Source organism: Phlebotomus papatasi, chromosome 1 (genome assembly GCF_024763615.1).
Source record: "Phlebotomus papatasi isolate M1 chromosome 1, Ppap_2.1, whole genome shotgun sequence".
NCBI classification, from domain to species: Eukaryota; Metazoa; Arthropoda; class Insecta; order Diptera; family Psychodidae; genus Phlebotomus; species Phlebotomus papatasi.
The window spans coordinates 38762488-38782331 of record NC_077222.1 but is presented as its reverse complement, the minus strand read 5'-3'; the positions used below and the strand labels follow the sequence as shown (position 1 = coordinate 38782331).

The following is a 19844-nucleotide window of genomic DNA, read 5'->3' as shown; positions in this document are numbered from 1 at the left end:
AAATGATACAGTAATATTAGATTGCAATCTAGAAAATCTATTTTTGGCGCTTGATTTTCTTAAAAGAATATCCACAGAATCTTTCATCACATCTTATCCTGAATTTTACATATTTTGTTTATTTTTTCAAAGTGGTATATTTGCAGTAACCGCAAGAAATGTTAGCGAAGGTGGCGGCATTTCTGTGCAAAAGAGAATTTCAATTCTTGTTTGAGGCTTTTTTATGCAATTCTTTTTTTACCTTTCTTCCACTTCTTTGTTTATTATCTCTTGCTGAGGTCAAAGATAAATACATTGTGAACTATGAAATTTTCCTCTCAAACTGTTTTATTTGTCTTCTCTCCTTTTTTTTTAAACCAAAGCTGCTCTTTTCTTCGGATCTTTTGCGGAACTCTCAGGAGTGTTAAAAAAGTGATGGGCAAGTTGAAGGCAAAAAGTCCACAAATGTATGTCTCACACCATAAATTTATCAAAAAGTTTTTTTAAAATACACAAACAAGATGATTTTTTGACCAACAATGGCCATTGGGATCTTCTTTTTTTTTGCAGTAGATTTTTCTTCTCAGGATGATTTAGAATGAAGAAGAAACATCTGAGAAGAGTTAAGAATATATAATTAGGATTATCCTTTAGCTAAAAGTATGAGGAAATTCCTTAGAAGGTATTTTGCCTTCTAGAAATCCAATGAGATATTGCCAGGGATTGAAGAGTGCACATTTCAAGCTTGGATTTGTTTTGCTATTTTCTTTTTTTTTATGCTAAAGCTAAGATGAGTATTGGTGATCTCTTGTCAGGATTCTTGTACGTAAAAATGCAGAAAGACTCGTGGGAAAATTGTGATTTGATATTTTCCATTGAATCCGGTACACTCGTTTTAAAACAAAAATTCAGAAAAAATATTTTAAATAAAAAGTATAAAAAATAAGGTTTGGCATTATCTCATAACACAAAATCCGTAAAGATTTTCATTTTAGATTTTATTTTTCATGTTTCATGTTTCTTAGACTTTTCAAAATTATCTTTTTTATGCTATTCTTATGGTAGTTTTACACTTCTAATAAATACAGCTTTATGAGTAATTTTACAATAATCTAATTTCTCATAAGCAAATTACGAAGAGTATTCACAAAGAAATTTCACTTTTCTTGATGGAATCAATGTTTCATGATTTTGAAAATAGTCTTAACCCTTTAAGGACGATTGGAACACCGGTGTCCCATATAGAAAATAATTTTTCCTGACTACCTAAAATTATTTTTTTCTTATGTTTGTACATAATCGTAAAGTGGAAGGTTAAAGGAATCTAGAATATTTTTTGCAAGTCTCTAGCTATTTGCTATGTAGTAAATATTTAAGCTCAAAAATGGCAAATTTTTAAATTCTCAAATTCATAATTGATTTTATTTATTTTTTATACTTCCAATTTTTTTTAAGCAAAACCATTTTGGCAATAAAAACTACAATACTCATGCGTAATATTTTTCATTAAAGAGGAAAATATTATTCATTGGTATTGTCAGAAAAATTACTTAAATTTTTGGGCTAATTTTGTCCCTATCGTTCATAGAAGCACAAAATACACCGAATCAGATTCTGTTGGACTTTCCAAGGTTAGATGTAAGACTTATCATTGATTATGTTTCTTAGTTTAACTTTTATTTTTGATTTTCAGTCCGTAAAAAGTGTCTCGTCGTTAAAGGGTTAAAAAATAAAATCCATTTCAAAATAACGAACTATATAAATAATTTAATTTAATGACACCAGCAATTTGACAATCAATTTCCTTAATTTTTTATTAGAACTTGTAATACACCAAGATTATGGAATTAACTTTCTGGTCACATGTTTTGTGTACCCCTACAACAATAGCTTACGGCGGAGGATTACGATGGTTGTTGGTTTGGGAAGTGGAAGGCATATGATAGTGGAAAGTGAAAAATATATGAATAGTCTCCTAACAGGTACAATAGCACCCATTAAAAGCGCCCTGAAGCCTCTGTCGCTGAACGTAAATCCCATGTAAGAATTCGATGGAATGCCCATTGGGATGGGTGTTGAGGGCGAGTGTGAGCGAAGAGGAGAGCCCCAGTGTCCACTGAGAAAACTGCTGAATTGATTCCATTCGGGATATTGGACCAAAGAGAGACAAGACGATTTTACTCCAAGAAGATAATATAAGAAACTGGTTTCCTCTCCAGACGATGGACGTTTTTTTTCCACCAATCTTTTATACCTTTTTATTTATCCACTTTTGCATTAAACACGAGCTCGGGATACGTGTGTATCGAATCTCCTCACAACGGGGGGAATTCACCCAGTGGTTTGAAATTTAGACGAAGAACAAGGTGAAGATGATGGGAAAAAATATGGAGGAAGAAATGCTCTTTCCCACCTTTTCAGCCGATCATCCTCACTTCTCACTTTTGTGTTACCAATGCGCACCGTAAGTGTTTGGAGTTCAACAGTCATGGGCATGGTCCATGATTCAAGAATCGAGAGACGAGAGCATATTGAGAAGGACAAATTGGACGTGTTAAATTTGCATTTGATCATTCGGATGTTATATAGCGTGTGTGCGATTATGTGGAAGAAATACGCGATTTTGGGGTCTCACACTGTCAGACTTGAGAAGCAACTTCTTACCATTTAACTAATGATGTCATATTAATCGCCTTCGTCTTGTTAAATCGTTAAATTTCTCACCGTGAAAACAGTTCGTCATTAATAACACAGGAGAAGATCAAGGAGTAACCATGAAGTCAGATTCTTTTAAAAAACTTGGCAGACCAAGAATTTTTCACATTTTCTTCAAATCCTTTACGGAAAATATTTTTTTGTACAATTATTTAAAAAATAAAAACTTTTCACGAACGATTATTATCATTAGACATTGGAATGAAATCTGATAGGAAGTGACTTAAATAATCGATATCCTGAAAAAATTGAATTACATTTTTTTCATATTCAAGAAGTATTTTCTTAATTAAATACTAGTACGATACTAGTCATATGATTGAGTTTGTGGGTTTAATCGAATTATGATACAGAGATTAAGATGATCTGTCATTATTTACCGTGGATTCGGGTGATTGATTTTGCCCTTCCTGCTATTCGTAAGCTTTTCTTTAATTTTAGCATTTATGGATGGTATTTACCGATCTGATCTACTACATTAGATCGATTGAGAGAAAACCATCCTTAGAATTAAAGAAAAGCTTACGAACAGCGGAGAAATATTTAAGTGTTCTTTTTGTTTTAAGTTTAAAGGCCTTTGGAACTACTTGGTCACCGGTAATCTATTCGTCTCTAAAGGGTTTAGGAAGTTTACCAAACTCTAAAACAGTTTGTCCGAAATTCTACATTTTACCGCTCGAACTCAAAGAGAGAGCAGTTATATAATCCACATTTTTTCAACTTGTTACACGGCTAGAGGCCAAACGATAAGGGATATCGATTTCCGATCTTCGACGACTCCCCACCAAACGTCAATATTATCTGGGACAGTCGTTCTTCCTTTTTCTCCCACCCTCCTCCCTTTGCTACAAAACCATATTTTTTGGTTTATTTCGAAAACGACTTCTGGATTTTTTTTTTGAATTTTAGGATATGTGTTGGAGATAGGGGAAAGTGATCTGCCTTTGAATGCCTTTGAACATTTTTTTTCTTTTATTTTCCAAAGCAAAAATTCTATTTTGTTAATCGAAGTTAATAAAAAATAGTTAGTTGTATTGAATATAGTTTAGAAAATAGGGTTTTTGCTTTGGAAAATAAGAGAAAAATTGAAATATTCAAAGACTGCCTCATTCAAAAGCAGGCCACTTTCCCCTAGTCAAGGTGAATATTTCGTTCTTAGACATCTATGTCCGAAAACATTGCGATACAGTATTTTAGAAGGTCAAAGTTTAACCACTTTGAAGGACCTATTTTTCAACTAATTTGCTTAAATTTGGATTTTTTGAAAGATCTTGAAATTTCCAATCCGACCGTATTGGACTTAATCGGTCATGAGTCGGTATAGTACCCGTAATTGATGTATCTTTCTCAATTATTTTTCAAAAACCTTTTTTATTTGTTTGAAGGCTTGTGATACAGCTACAAGTCAAATGATAAGACATATCGATTTCCGATATTCGGCGAGCCCCCCCCCCCAAATATAGGACAGTCATTATTCCTGTGTCCCACACTTCCTCCTGCTTCCCTTCCAAAACCGTTTTTTTTTAAGTTTATTTGAAAATTGAAAAAAACTGATACGGAATATTAGATGCAAAATTTTCAGAAATAGGTCGGACGCATTCCCAAAATCGTGTATTATTTTAGTTTCTTTCCGACGACAATTTTTTTTAAAATAAATTATTGAAAATTGTGTATTCATTGATAACAAATTTAGTTTTTTTTGGATTTTAGATATCTGGTTAGAGTCTAAGCCTGAGGTTTTTTATTTATGTTGGTCAATGTGCCTTACCCTTCAAGATGCCAAAACTAGAATATTATATTACTTTTACATGTCTATATTGTATGGAACAAAAAAATACAAGCTATGAAGAATTCTATCCAAAATCGAAGAATCAAGCCTCAATGGCCATTATAACCTGTTTTTGTGTGGAAAATCCCTCGTCTCGTCATTTAAACACGATTTTCTCACTTGAAGACATTCATTGCAGAAACTACTCAATTTTCTTCGCTGTGTGAGATCATTTAGTGTCTTGTGTAATCTCACATGAGATGATCCTCCATTCTTCAGTGTCTTTCGCAACTTCACTCATCCATCCAAGTCTAATCCAGCAAATTGAAAAGTTAACTTGACTCATTTAATTATAACCCTCAACTGTTGGTGGATCATTTGCCTCCACACCACTCTCCCAAACCCCTCAATTGTTTCTGGATCTCACCTGAAACGTTGCTGGAGGAGCAAAATGGGAAATATTATTAAATGGGCTTTCGCGTCAAATTGCTTGCATTTTTTTGTGTACTTCTTATCTTGGTTTTTTTTTGTCTTATTTTTGCATCATCTCCACACTCATTCTCAATTGAGAAACCTGAGTCTTTTACCACCTTCCTTCAATCTCCTTTATTGTTTTCTCTGGTGATGGATATTTTGTGTATGGGGACCAAGGTGGATGATGCTTTGGCATAAAATACATACTTTCGAAATGAGAAGGAGAGAAATCAATTTGTGGTTTCTACTCCAAATTAATTTGCACGCCACACAAAGAAGCCAAATTCCAGTGTCATGTTTTCAAGTGATCTTCAAATGTGATCATCTTTCTTGTCCCCCGAATAAAAAGAGGCAGTTTTGGTGCTCCAAAAGAAGGAAAGAATGGCAAAAATGACTACGTTTATATACAAAACACATTCGGATTCAATTGGAATAAATTCAGAAAGAAAGTACAGTGATGTCTCTCTATATGCACACTCTCTATATGCACAGCTTTTGTGACGGTTGCATTTAAAATAAATTTGTTTACATTTTGACAAAGTAATAAAGAAAATTATTTTCTTGGTAACTAATTTTTCTTGTTTTTAATTTTCTTAATTTTATTTTTTCTGTCTCATATTATATTTAAAATAATACGGGAAATTCTAGAACAATAAAAAAATGATAATTTATTAAAAGAAAGAAAAAAACCGTTGGGAATTTCAAAAAAAAGTTGTGCATATTCAGAGAGAGAACTGTCAAAAAAAGTACCCAAACTGTGCATATAGAGAGACAGCACTGTATGTGTGCTCACGACCGGGGTATTAATCCAAAAAAGTGTCTGGACTAACAGATTTCTATTTGCAAGCAATATGGCTGATGTCCGAAAATTCGAACTTGACTTTCGAATATTTAAACTAACAAGCTGCTAAAGGATTTATGGTGCTATTACAATGAAAAGTAAACATTAGTTTTACCACATTACTGTTCTTAAAATACTTCTACGTAATCGACTTTCTTTTTGTTAGTACCTGTCACGAATAGATCTTAACGGTTCTAGAGCATGACGAGGATTGGAAAAAGCAGTCGACACAGGAACCAATACTAAGAAAAGTCGATAATGCAGAATCATTTGAGAACAGTAAAGTGCTGAAAAAAGCATGTTCATTTTTCATTGGAGCATCACCATTGTTGTGCTATTTCAATTGAGAGCGAGGTAGATTTTTTTCTTTGGTAGATTTGGGCACGAATAAAAATGTGAAAAACAGTCGCCACAAGAAACAAAACAAAGAAAAGTCGATAAACATATGAAAGCGGTCATGTACTAAAAAGATGTTCAAAAGAAAGATCTCCATTTTTTACTTTTAATTGGAATAGAATCATTACGCAATCACTGATTATGTGGAAAATTATCATGTGACATAAGTATTACGAAGCTCGTTGCGTTTATTTTTCACCTTTCCCCACAATAAGGTGAAGACTGATTCAGGTTGACAAATTGAAATAGTGTAAAATTCGAACAGGAAAGTACGTCAGCCATTTAGCGTAATTATTGAGAACTTAAAGGTCTTTTCTTTGTCTTTTGATACAAATTTTCGAATTTTCCAAACTTCGACTGTGAGCACATTGTAAATTGAATTCAATCCGGTTGGAATTCGTGATGACTTTCGACTGAATTATGATAATAATCTATAACACGCAGCGGTGTAAGTAGCTCTAAAATAAACTTCAATGACGAGTTGGGAACAGCCGCGGCGAAAATGAGAACTGTAGCGGCGAATAATAGATATTCATAGATTCATTATATTCGTGAATAATTTTGATCAAATTTTCTTAAATCCTATATTTTCAAAAATAAATAAAAAAAAAGAATTAACTTTGGTTTCAAATTACAGTATAAACGTGACTAATAAGTATATATAAATGCATATCAATTGAAATTTATTCCGAAACTGAATGAGAAAATTTGATAGGTATTCCATACACGTGAATTATATGATCAGAACACGCATTGAAAGATCAGTGATCTTCGGCAATTGGTCTTGAAGAAGCACACCTCTTTGCAGGAGAAACAAAAACGAGACACCTTCAAGAGCCTAAACCAATTGAGTTAATGAATTACATATGGTGGAGTATTTAATATTCAACGTTTTATGAGTTGCTCCATCGGACGGCTGTTGCTCTTCATTTTGTTGCTCTCAAAGTTTTTCTTGCGGCCATCATTTTGAGATGCTGACCCATTAGTTTATTTCGTTGAATGCTGAAAAAAGGCCAGCATTTGTTTTAAGCTGGAAAGAATCTTTTAAGAGTGTGGAAAAGATCCCAGGTATGGTGGAGAAGGACTCAAACAGGGGAAGATCGCTGATGATCTTCTAAGTAGTACGATCATCTAAAACAAATGGAATTCATTTGGCCAACAATCCCACAACCACAGTGCTGGCCAAAGGAGAAGGCACAAGAGGCCACATGTAGGAAACTTATACCGGGGAGAGATATTCACTATATAGTGGAATTTAAACAGGTATTATAAATTTTATTTCTTCCTCGGCCATTTTTATTCATTCGGTAGAAATTCCCTTCTTCTCTCACATGAATTCTCTCTTTCACTGGGGCGGGAGGCATGAAATGGCGGATCAGGATGGAATCTCTAAATCAAACGAAGCAAAATGCAACAAAGACCAAATAGTTCCTATACATAAAAAGTTAACAAGAAAAAAAGACGATCTCTTTCCCGGAGTTAACAAGGAAAAGATGGAGAAGGAAGAAGATAGAATTGAGCGCAATTTTCCTCAAAATCCTTGATTGTAATTCCACTTTGTATTTAGTTCAAGGATATTGTTTAGTTCTTGACTTGTGCCGCCATTTCTGACCCAACAAAAGGCGACATGGAGGGTGAAAGAATGGTGTGGCCTCAGGAGAGTCGGCAAACCACCCGGAGTCAGAGATTTGCCAAAATAAGATGCGGCCTATCAAAGGACTCTTTTACCCCATGGACCTCAACTGCGAGACACAAATCAGGCTCAGGAGGAGTCACTGTTATGCGTTTGCTAAATATTGGTAGCCTCACTCCAAGTGGATTAGGTTTCTTCTTGTCAAACTGGATAATTGGCTTTTATTCTTGTTCCACACAAAAACTTTGAGGGTATACTTACTGATATAAATACCAGGGATAACATTCCAAAACTCTAATGAAATTTTGGGAAATGAAAAAAGGAACCTATTGCACAAATTACTGATGAGATTAAAAAAAATTTGAAATAAAACTCATAAATAAATTTCTATTCATAAAGATTTTTACTAATATAAATGATAAACATTTAATTTTAAGAATTTTAGTCTAGGGATATCTCTTAAATTAATTTCAATATATTTTTGAAAATCAATAATAATAATAAAATTTTGAAATAAATTTCAAAAGTAATGCAGCAGAAAAACAATAGAAAATCAAAATTTTGCAAAAATCTTTAAAAATCCCCAGGTATAATCAGGCAACCCTGAACTAGAAATTGTGTTTTGGCAGCTATGAAATAAACAAATTTTAAAATAAATGTTAAATTAGAAGAAAATCATGCCATGCGGTTCAATCTGTCACAGATCCTTTTTTTAATGCAAGAAGAGAACTAAAGCTGAAGTAGATTTAAATCCAAAAACTTAATGACAATAGGTTAAGTGTGCCAAATTCCGGCCAGCTTGCAATTCCGGCCACCTTTATTATTCCTCGAATTTCCATGAAGTTTTAGTTTTTATATATTCTATAGATTATACAATGCAAAAGAAAAACAGAAAATGTATTTTAGACAAACGAAATGACGTGAAACAGACATTGGAAGATATCCCGAAGGGCAAGGAACTATGAGAATGAAGGTGGCCGAAATAGGCCACCAATGCTATGTCTACATTTTTAATAATTTTAAAATGTATTAAGAATGATTTTAGAGTAAATAAAGACGATAAATTGTCAACAAGTTTCCAAGCATATTCCTTAAGAAAAAGGAATAAAAAAATCAATCTGTATTAAAAATATTACATTTCAAGTTTGAAATTTGGCACACTTACCCTATATGACAGCTTCAAATTCGGATTCCTATAAGTGTTTCTATTACTTTAATTAAATTGGAAATGGAATATTAGAATATTATATTGCTATAATATATTATTTTAATAAGCGTAGAGAAAATTTATTATCATTATTTTGGGGAAAATGATCAACAAAAATTTAGTTAGTCAATTTAGGTTTACATAAATATAGATTTGATATGTTAAACGATTATAATGGTTTGCAAAATTATAATTTTGGTTAGTAAAAATTTGATCAATTAAAAGTTAAATCCAATCAATAAAGCCTCCGGCACATATTTGAGTTAGGAAAAATTTCATGAAATCAAAATTTGTGTCCCTTTTTTTCTTAAGAGATTTGTATAAGTATATACTACTCTTTCTGATTCCAAATTGCACTGAACTAAATTTAATTTAGAATGTTGTTCAAAAGAAGAAGAAGAGTGCAAAAGGGAAGGATAGACATTTGCTAAACTTTTAAGAAAGAAAGGGATGTGAATTTTGATTTGATAAAACGTGCCCTGAAATGTGTACCGGAGCAAAAAAATACCATGTCCGATTCGAAAATACCATATTCAACATAATGATCATTTTGTTGTCATGAAATACTTATTGTAATGACAAATTGAATTTTGATTTGGATACGAAAAGGTAGTTTACACGTATTTATATATTGAGAAAAAAACAGAGGAAAATTTTGATTTCATTAACTGTTCTTGAACTAAAAGGTATGACAGAGATATTACTATAATAGAGTTGTTTACTGAACAAATTTGATTTTTTTTCATATAGGTAAAGGTATAATTTAGTCAATATCTAAATTTTGTCTCAAATACAATAGTCCGAGATAAATTGTGTGAAGAGAATTCGATTTGAATAAGTGAGATTTTATCTTTAAAATCTCACCTATTTGTACCTTTTCTCGTCAGATTCAATACTTTCGCGATAAATTGCAAATAACTTTAAATTATCGTCTGTAAACATTTTAATTACGTTTAAAATACACATAAAAGCTCCCTTTATGTACAAACCATAGCATATGATAAGCGATTCAGTGGATTTCTTGTTTTATTTCTTTTTGTAAGCTTAGTGAACTGAACTGCAAATATTGCATAAAATTTTATTTAAAAAAAACGCACACTAATTCTGAGAAAATTCCAGTGCATACGATAGGTAATCAAATATATTCTCCACTTCATGTAAATTACTGTAATAATAATTAAATCACTCCATAAAAATATAATTTTGTAATTAAACGTCACTCTCTGGAGATTCTTGGAGGTATAAAACGCTGTGTAAAGTGCATTTCACAACTAATTATGATCTTTGAGCCTACAAGAGCATAATTTACATATTATCAATAGGTTTTTCTCGTCACCATAACTATTTTATGAATGTTCTAGAATGAAAAGTTGTGCACTGAAATCCTTGGAAAGTTTTTTTTTATTTTTCTCTGAAGAAAGGGTAATTAAATAGTTTTGTTTGTTTCTTGTAGATTCATCGCAAGCTTCTTACACATCAGGCTGTTTTACGGCATCCAGCACTGTGGTTACAGAATCTGGAGAGAAGCGTAAGTTGGCTGACCTGAGGGTAGGAGAGAGAGTTCTTAGCGTAGATAGCGAGGGACGAACAGCATTCAGTGAAGTGATGCTGTTTCTGGACCGAAATATCGCTGAAGAGCGACAGTTCGTGCAAATCGAAACCGAAGATGGCACGATGTTAACAGTCACACCAAGTCATCTGCTGATGAGCACGGATAGCGTAGGTCGGCGAAGTTTCGTATTTGCCGATCGCGTAGAAGAGGGTGACCTGATGCTGGTGGCAGTTAATGGGACGGCGCTGGCACCCCGTCGAGTGACGCGTGTGTCAGTGGCGGTCTCACGCGGCGTTTATGCGCCTCTAACACGAGCCGGAACCATTATTGTGGACTCCGTTGCAGCCTCGTGCTACGCTCTAGTCGATAGTCAAGCGGTGGCCCACTGGAGCTTCCTGCCCATGAGAGCAGCCACCAGAATAAGCCGGTGGTTTAGTTCGAAAGAACCTCAAGCATCCCGGCAAAATGGCATCCATTGGTATGCCAAAACACTCTATGCCATCAAGGACTATGTGCTTCCCGCCAAACTGCTCCATCAGCACTGAGGCTCCATCATGAAATGTGCCTCCGCACAACCAATACCCAAAAAGCTCTTCTCCAAGCCAAGAGACAATAAATCACGTCAAAGTGTCTGAACGGTCATTAAATCGCGCAAAAAAGGAACATTTTAACAAATTTAAATAATTTATGCAATTCTCACGCTGGCCAGTGACGGAGTTTGATGGATATATCAATATAAGAAAATTTAACACAAAAAAGAAACAAAATATTGCGAATAAGAAAAAAGGTGATATAGATTTTTCTACATGTAATTAATTAAAATTATGTAATTTATCACTCTTTTTTTAATCTATTTTACAAAAAAAAGAAAACTCTTTACAAAAAAAACACTTAAGATTAGAAAGAAAAAAATCTGTAAATAGTCACACTAAAAAGGAGCATGTTTAGGAAAATTTTGGAAAAGAAAATGCAGAATAGTCGATTTTTATATATATTTTAATAAATTTTAATACCAACTGCTAAGAGAGATGAGAAGACATTATTTAAATATTTAATAATTTTTCGTACTGTAAAAAAATCTGTCCAACTGAAAGCTCTAAAAAGAAAAACAGGAGAAAATTGTCATAAGAAAGTAATAAATATAATGTAAATAAATTAAATTAAAATTTGTTTTCTAAGTTGAAGCATTTTTTGGCGTTTTGGAGAGAATTGGATTTTTACTTGATCTTCATCGTCTTTGAATTATACACTGTCGTATCTGCTCTTAAAAAATATTTCAGGAAAACAACTTTAAGATTTATTGACTTTATGAATTACTCTATTCAAGACCTCAAAAGATTGAAAAACCGAATGAAATTAGCTCTGAAATTAAAAAAAAATTAAAGAAGTTTGATAGTCCATTTCAGTTCTGTTATGGTTAATTTTAAGACTAGCTTATTTTGCTGAAAGCTATCTTGGATATTTAAAGAAGTTTGAAAAAATTAAAGGTTATATTCGGAGTATACAGATCAGATTTTAAAAGCTAATTAACAGATTTAAGAGTTAAAGTTTTATCACAGAAATAACGGATATATAAAGGTTATGCTGTGTTGCTTAAATGACTAAAACTTAAAAGCACACAAAATAGTTAAAGACATAGCTAAGAGCGTCGTCATGATTTTAGTTAGACGGGACCAAATTTGAAATTAATTCAATTAGTATTTTACGAGAATTTTTTGGGGGGTTATACCCCAAAGAAACGTTTTTTGAACGAAAAGAACAAGAATTGTATCAAAAATCGCACAAAAAAACTAATCCTAATCTAATATTAATGAATTTAAACTCATTAGAAAGTTCTCGAATAGAACGTTAAATTTTTATATAATAATTTATAAAATGGTTTTGAGAAAATTCGGTTCTTAGGGCCTTGACAGACCTGAGGATTAGCCGAGAGACGGCTTAGCGTAATTATATTCGAAATAATGATTAGACTTCATTTCCATAATTTTCCACTAAGTCGTCTCTCGGCTTAAGTCGTAAGTGTGTCTAGGGCATTAGATTCATTTCTAAAGACATTTGACGATTCTACAGAATTAACATAAAGTTACAAAAACGTTCTCATGGATCTGCGTAGCTTTCTTGGAGAAAATTTGGTTTTCAGTTTGAGAATAATCAAAAGAAATATTTTGAGATTAAACAAGATTAAGATTTGACTTTAAAAATTAGCAAAATCGTATTTTAATCTGATTTTGATTAAATTGGTTCGGTTAGCTCTTAAACTTATTCATAAGATTTCAAAGAGTGAATATGACCTTTTTCTGGTTTTAGGAAAAGGTACATATATCAAATAATGTAGCTTGATTTTTTTCAAACTTTCATTCAGAGAAAAATTATGGGCTTTCTGTTTAAAATTAACCTTAATTATTAGTTTAAATTCAACTTACTTGTAAAAACGGTAACATAGTTACCTAAAATTTTATAAAACATTTCTGAATTCAAAATCAGAAATTCATTTGCGAATTTCTTTGTACAAAGTCTGATAAAACAGTGATGTGTTTAAAACTTAATTTAAACGTAATCTTGATGAATCTTGTGGAATTCATAAGTAGAAAACTTATTAGGTATGGCTAGATACAAGGCTAGATATCAAAAATATTTCCTTGAAGAAAGTGTGAGAAAACTTGATAAGAAATTGAATGCAAAATGCTTTTAAGTGTCTCTCTCAACATTTTTCCCTAAATTTCTTTCAAGAATTTACCAAAAAATTTAATATTGCACTGATTTTGATAATTTTGGAACAGATGTTTAGAGTTTGATTAGTTCTATAAGAGCTTTTCCAAGAAGATAACTTTGCAGCCTTCTTAGAGAAAAGTTGATCAAAAGCAATTGCATCCCCTAGTATTCCCATGAATCCATTTTGAAGTATTAATATTAGATTATACACCTTTTTTTTCAAAAATTCACCATGAATCCATTCTAAATCAACTCTTTAGAAAACTCATAAGTTATAACGAAAAACTTTTGAAGCTAATATTTTTATCTTGGAAATAGATAGAGCACTCGTTATAGATGCAGATGGATAAAGACAAATAAGTTTATCACTATTATTATTTAATTTTATAAAATTTCAGTATATAGTTATCATAGCTGGCAATATCTTGCCAGAAGTTTATCATCAAATGTTACTAGTCGATCCAAAAAAGCTCTTTATCGTAACGTATACGAGGAGGGGAAATGGTCACATTCATACACGTTCTACATTATTCCTTTGGGATCAATTTTTCTTTCAGTAGGATACTCTATAAATAACAGCATTAAAGTCAGAGGTCGTCCAAAGTAAAGTTGATTTTTATTAATTTCGAAATTTTATAATCTATTTTTCAATTATACTGAAAACAAAAACATCACTCAAATAAATGCTGAAAAAACTTTTTTGAGCAAGTTGATCTCTCACGCACATATACTCTTTTGCTCTGCATTATGGAGAAATCATCTGAAGGACGAAACTTCTTATTTGAAAGTCACTTTGGAATAGTTATTAAAAATGATGAGGGTAAGCCACGTATAGGCTAATGGGATCTTCGAAAATGACATTTTATTTTTATACAGTCATCTAATTCTAATCTATAACCTTCTAATTTCTTAAGAGATCAAAATTACAAATTTTGAGTTATTTTATTGATCAAAGTAAATAGATGATTAATTTTACTTATTAAATTCAGGAAAAAATGATTATTTTTAAGTTTTTGTACAGCCTTTAAGTAAAGTATTAGGATATTTTTACGTTTTTGCGAGGGAACCTGCTTCATTTCACAATCGTGTTAAGCATCTAGTCCGGTCTCTTTCATATTCTATAAGTGACTCAATGCAAAAATTTGAACTTTATATTTTACATAAAGTCCTTCTTCGCCTTGAGCCTTATCTGGTCGTTCTTTCCTCTTGAGTTTCAGACCGCTGCTTTGCTTTATACTGCAGAATAGCTCTTAAGTCTGTAATTGCGAAGAGATCATTGAGATCATTGTTTGCCAGGGAATCTTTCAAGTTACAAGCCTGGTTTCACGATCTGATTAATCCTACAGTAGCCTGTCTCTCGGAAAGATAAGAAGACTCGCTGTCCTGAAGCCCTTGAAAGTTTGTTTTTCCCATCAGAAGGCTGCTGCTTTCTTTATTCTGACGAGAAGTTGCTCAAGCTCAAACCTATATTTCAATTCCCCCAAATTGAAAAGCTAGGGGAACCGATGCACCTCTTAAATCCTTTGCAGACCCGAGATTACTATTCATCAGGAGAAGCAAGTATTATTTTGAGGACTAGGTGCAAAATAGATTTGAACAACTGATTTAAGTAAAAAATGAAGTTTTTTTTTTATTAAAACGACTGCCTAAATGGATTCTTTTTTGTACAGATGGCACTGGAACTTAATTGTATGAGGATTAATTCGACACTTTGGTGAGACTACAAATTATCATTTATGTAAATTTTAATTAAGGATAAGAAAATCTCAAGGTAAAAGTAGTTAGAAACGTTAAATTTTCAGGTAGGAATTACCACCGTTATGCCCTGGACACACTTACAACTAAAGTGCAGAGACGACTAAGCTAGTTCATAGCCAAGTCAGTTCCTGACACATTACAAATGAGGCTTAGTATTCATTGGTATCCACAAAACAAAACTTTCCTGGGTTTTTATGCAGATATTTCTACTGAAATGCACTAATACTCCTCTGAAAATGAAAGTATTTGTAATATCTTGTCTCAGTACACGTGCAATAATTATTGCTAATTACAATTATTTGTGAGGTGGAAGCTAACTCCCGATTTTGGCGATTCTAGTGAATAACTTTTGTTCTTATATGTGAATTGTGAATTAAATTTAAAAGTAGTTTCATTTTCAAAGGATTACTAGTGCATTTTAGTAGAAATATCTGCATAAAAACCCACGAAAGTTATGTTTTGTGAGTGCCAGAAAATGTTAAGCCTCGTTTGTAGTGTGTCAGGAACTGACTTGGCTATGAACGAGCTTAGACGTCTCTGGACTTTAGTCGTGTGTCCAGAATATTAGAACGTCATCATCATCAACATCTTCTCTTTTTGTTAATAATACGTTTTATATTATTGGGAATAATCTTGCAAAATAGTATTAATAAATTATAAATATTTCAGTAGATTTTGCAAACATCTAAATTAGTGTGCGCGTAAAAGACCGATCCGGAACTGTTACAAAATGCTTTAGCCGAGGCGCAACTATATAGTACCCGGCGCTTCCATCGTCAACCAGGCGCCCCCATATTCTCAGAGCATCGTAATCCACTGAATTCTTTACATTTTCTCCAAAGAATTTTCACTAACATATTTGTAGCAAAGTTTTCTGATACAAAAAAAATTTCAATATTGTGTAAGCTTGACAATCTTTGCAAATGTAATCCCGGGAATGTTTCCGGTTGGTACATTTTGCAACCTCGTGAAATAAATATTTGTCAACGAACGAGTAAGTGAAATATCATGCTGGGAAAATACTAAAATCCGCATTACGTGTAATCCTTTTGCAATAATGGATGTTGTACTTGATGGATATATGTTTCGAAGGGCAAAAAGGATGAGAGGAAATCCATTTGTAAATCATGGGAAATTGGTTGGATATCACACGTTCGCGTTTAATGCAAAATCTGAAGAGACAATCACTCTATTTCCGGCAGATTTCATGTATCATAAATTTTCATAAGATATTTCCTGCATACTAATTGATTTTTTGTCTGGTAAAAAAAATGGATCAGCGTTCGATTATTGCTGGTATTTCAAGTATTTGCACGTGCTTGAGATTATCTTTATGGATTCAGTACATTTCTCGCTTTTCGCGCGTAAAATTACTCTTTGCTGACTCACACATTCTCATTATTTTGTTTATTAGTTTATTCGGCAATCTTTGGATTGTGCTTTAGTCACTTTTTGCGGCTTAACCATTTAACTGCCCAGTAGCTAAAATTGTGCGAAATGTATCTTTTTTTTCACCATCCATAATTTTGTGAATTTAATTATTTTTTTTTAAAAGAATGACGAAAGTCCATGAGGAACGCATGCGTGATTTTCCTGTAAAATACATACTCTCTTTCAAATTTCTATTTTCCAACCGCATCAATCTGTTGGAAAACTTCGTGGTGGAAGCATTTCGGGTTCTTCTGTGGAATTCCCCAAATAGAAATTGCGGCTATTGTGCGTGCAAATTTTTACTGTGAATTTTTTTTTTGTGAAAATAAAGTAATCTCAAAATAATTGCTCTTGGGCCAAATGTGAATTTTCATAGAATTTTCCTCAGTGTGAGAGTGTTCAGGAAGAGTCTGTTATTCTCTGGTAGGAATTTCTACCCCAAAGATACACAAGAGTGTGATGAATTTCTTTGGTTGGAAATCAATCATTGAAGTCTCAATGGAGTAAAATTAACGCAATGAACTCTGAGAAGAAATAATTCAACAGGCGAGAACTTCTCATCTCACATCTGCAAACAAACAGGAGCTTCAAGTAAATATTGTGCTTTTCAATTTTCTTCTTTGTCTCCCCATTCGTCTTAAAGTTGGCACAAAACTTTTCCTTTCTAAATTATTAGATTCACCTCTGAAGGTTCTTCCCGAAAATAAATACGCAATATACCGGTAATAAACAACTATAGAGAAACTCCATTCACAGTCAAAGGAATAATGTGAATTTTCGTCAATAGAAAACCAGCAGAGAAATATCCTCTCAAGTGAATTTTATGTTATTTCTCAGCATGAAATTCATAGCAGATTTTATTGCATTTTTCACCCCAATATCTGCGGGAAATGTGTGGGAAATGTCGCGCTTAGATATTTTATGTGCTTCACCCAAGCTAAATGTAATTTTGCAACTCTTTCGCACATGCGGTGGACTGTCCCCTATTCAATTCCATTTAGGTCATGGCATTAGGAACAATTAAGACATTAGGAAGAGATATTGTAGCAAGTGCACAAGGAAAATCTCTCCAGATAAAAGCTTTCAAGGGGCAATTAAAAAGTATTATTGTTAAGTTGGAGAAGTGCATTGCTCGCACGCAATAAAGCTCCAACAGTGAAGAGCTTTCAAGAACACCGTCAATTTTGTTGTTATCCTCTTGAATGGCATTCTCTTTCAAAATTAAAATCCCTAGAGGATGTCGTGGCAGCAAAATTCATTAGAATGGAATGTTTTGTTATCAGAGTTGCAATGTTGTTGTTGATAGAATAACTTTTATAAAACCACGGAAGCTGGACGTTGTTATTGCGTTGAATTACTTATGTAGGGTGAAGTGGGGCACCTTTGAAAGTGGGATACCTTTGAAATTGGGATCTTTCAATTATTTTTAAATAAAATTGAGCCTTATCATGATATAATTTAGGTGAATAAACAAATTGAGAAGCTAAATTACATTATGCTGTGCCTCAGATCCGTGTCTCAGATAGGGCACTCAGTGGGTCAAGTGGTAGAGCGCTAGCTCTATGATGCAAGTGTCCCGAGTTCGAATTCCCTTTCCACGGTAAAAACTTTTGGACACTGACCAAAATATTGGAACAAGTTTTCCTTGGAACAAATTTTTTTGGAATCCATTTGTACCTAGAGAAGATATTTGTTTGTTCCAAAAAGTATTTTTTACAGTTTTGTTACGAAATACAGTTGCAATTTTGATAGAGTTTTCTTTTGGAACCGTTTTGATACAGTGGAATGTCTACAAATTTGAGTTGATTTCGTTTTATACAAATTTCTTCCTGAAATTTAGAACAGAATTTGTTGCACTCGGCTGTTTTGTTCCCACTGTCAGGAACAAATTGGTACATTTTTTTTATAACAAAAGTTGCGAAAGTTCATAAGGAACATCAAATAAAAATCAATTTAAGAATGTTTTATACAGAAGCGTGCATCACAAAATCAGGAAAATGACGGCAGCAGGAAGGGAAGGGAATCTAAAATTAAAAAAGTGAAGCCATGTAGCACGAAAATTGCCACAGATTTGGCGTCCTCCTTGCTTCCTTGGTGACGGGTGACTGAGTGTGAGAGGAGGGATACGATTTTATATTAGACGAGCTATTTTTTGGAACAAATTCGTTACTAATATTTGGTGTCTTTTTGTTTCTCCTAGAAGGTAAAAATTTATCCCAAAAATTTTCGGTGTCTGTGGACGAGCTACGTTTTGGAACAAATTCGTTACTAATATAGATTATCTTTTTGAGTCTCCTAAAATGAACAAGATTGTACCAAAAATTATGGTGTCCGTGCACGAGCTAATTTTTGGAACAAATATATGCCGAAATTTTTTACCGTGTAGGTCACTAGGAATTTTTGTGGCGTTACAGATGTTCGAATTGCATCCAGTGAGCTTTAGTATGTTTAGTTCTATGGGGCATGAGACTGACAATCCTATCCCTGTATAAGAAAAAATAATTATGGATGTCCCGAACTCCCCTTGTGGGAAGGACTAGTTTCTCTATAGAACGTTGTGCCACTATTATTATTATTATTATTATTATTATTGTCATTATTATCTATTTAAACATAGTAGAAAAAGAATTTGGTAGTCAGACAAATTTGTCTCCCTTTTTATCACCTCTCGACACAGAAAAAAATTCAAAGTGTTTTGTAAATATTTATGAATCTTACTTGAAATTTAAGTAACATACTTCAATCGTATAGTCCACTAAAAAGTTAAAGGTTCCACTTTCTTTACAAATTTTCAGAAGTACTTTTTAAATCCCACGTGAAATACAAAAACATTTGCAAATAACCAGTTCATTACCGGTCCATAACCAATTTCCATTGTTTTGCATTTGTAAGAATTCCAAGACTCTTCTAACGAGCTCAAATATGATCTCATTCAGTTGCGACACTCAGAAAAAAAGAGGGTGCGACTAACTTTTTTATCCTCAGAACTTTAACACTTTTTAGGTGTAAAAATATATCAACATTTATAATGTTAATTTTACACCTTTTTAAGGGTAAAATTATCATGAAAAAGGCTCATTTTAACCCCTAATACACCTGAAAAGGGTAATATTTACACCGATTTTGGATCAATACTGCAGGGTAAAATTAACATTTCCGGAATGTTATTTTAACTTTTTCGGATTTCTCTCAGTGGAAATACGTACCGTAGAGCCTTTTTACCTTTGATCTTGAAAAAATACAAAATATTTTTTGACAAGCTAAGGGCACAGGGGAAGTGTTCTTCGGACGATCAGTTTTTCTCCATATTATTGCTTCAATAAAACTGAATTTTTAAAAATTATTCCCTATTTTTTTACCAATTCACTATTACAAAAA

The 19844-nt window shown here is 32.9% G+C and overlaps 1 protein-coding gene across 1 annotated transcript in view; it reads left to right on the top strand.

The window, feature by feature from the left end:
* The window catches only part of LOC129799671 (protein hedgehog), a 56191-nt gene extending 44429 nt beyond the window's left edge, over positions 1–11762 (top strand). Inside the window, exon 3 of the mRNA XM_055843779.1 lies at positions 10467–11762. Within this exon, the coding sequence (XP_055699754.1) occupies positions 10467–11110 (644 nt within the window). The 3' untranslated portion in view covers positions 11111–11762. The remainder of the gene's footprint in view (positions 1–10466) is intronic.
* The last annotated feature ends 8082 nt before the right edge of the window (positions 11763–19844 follow it).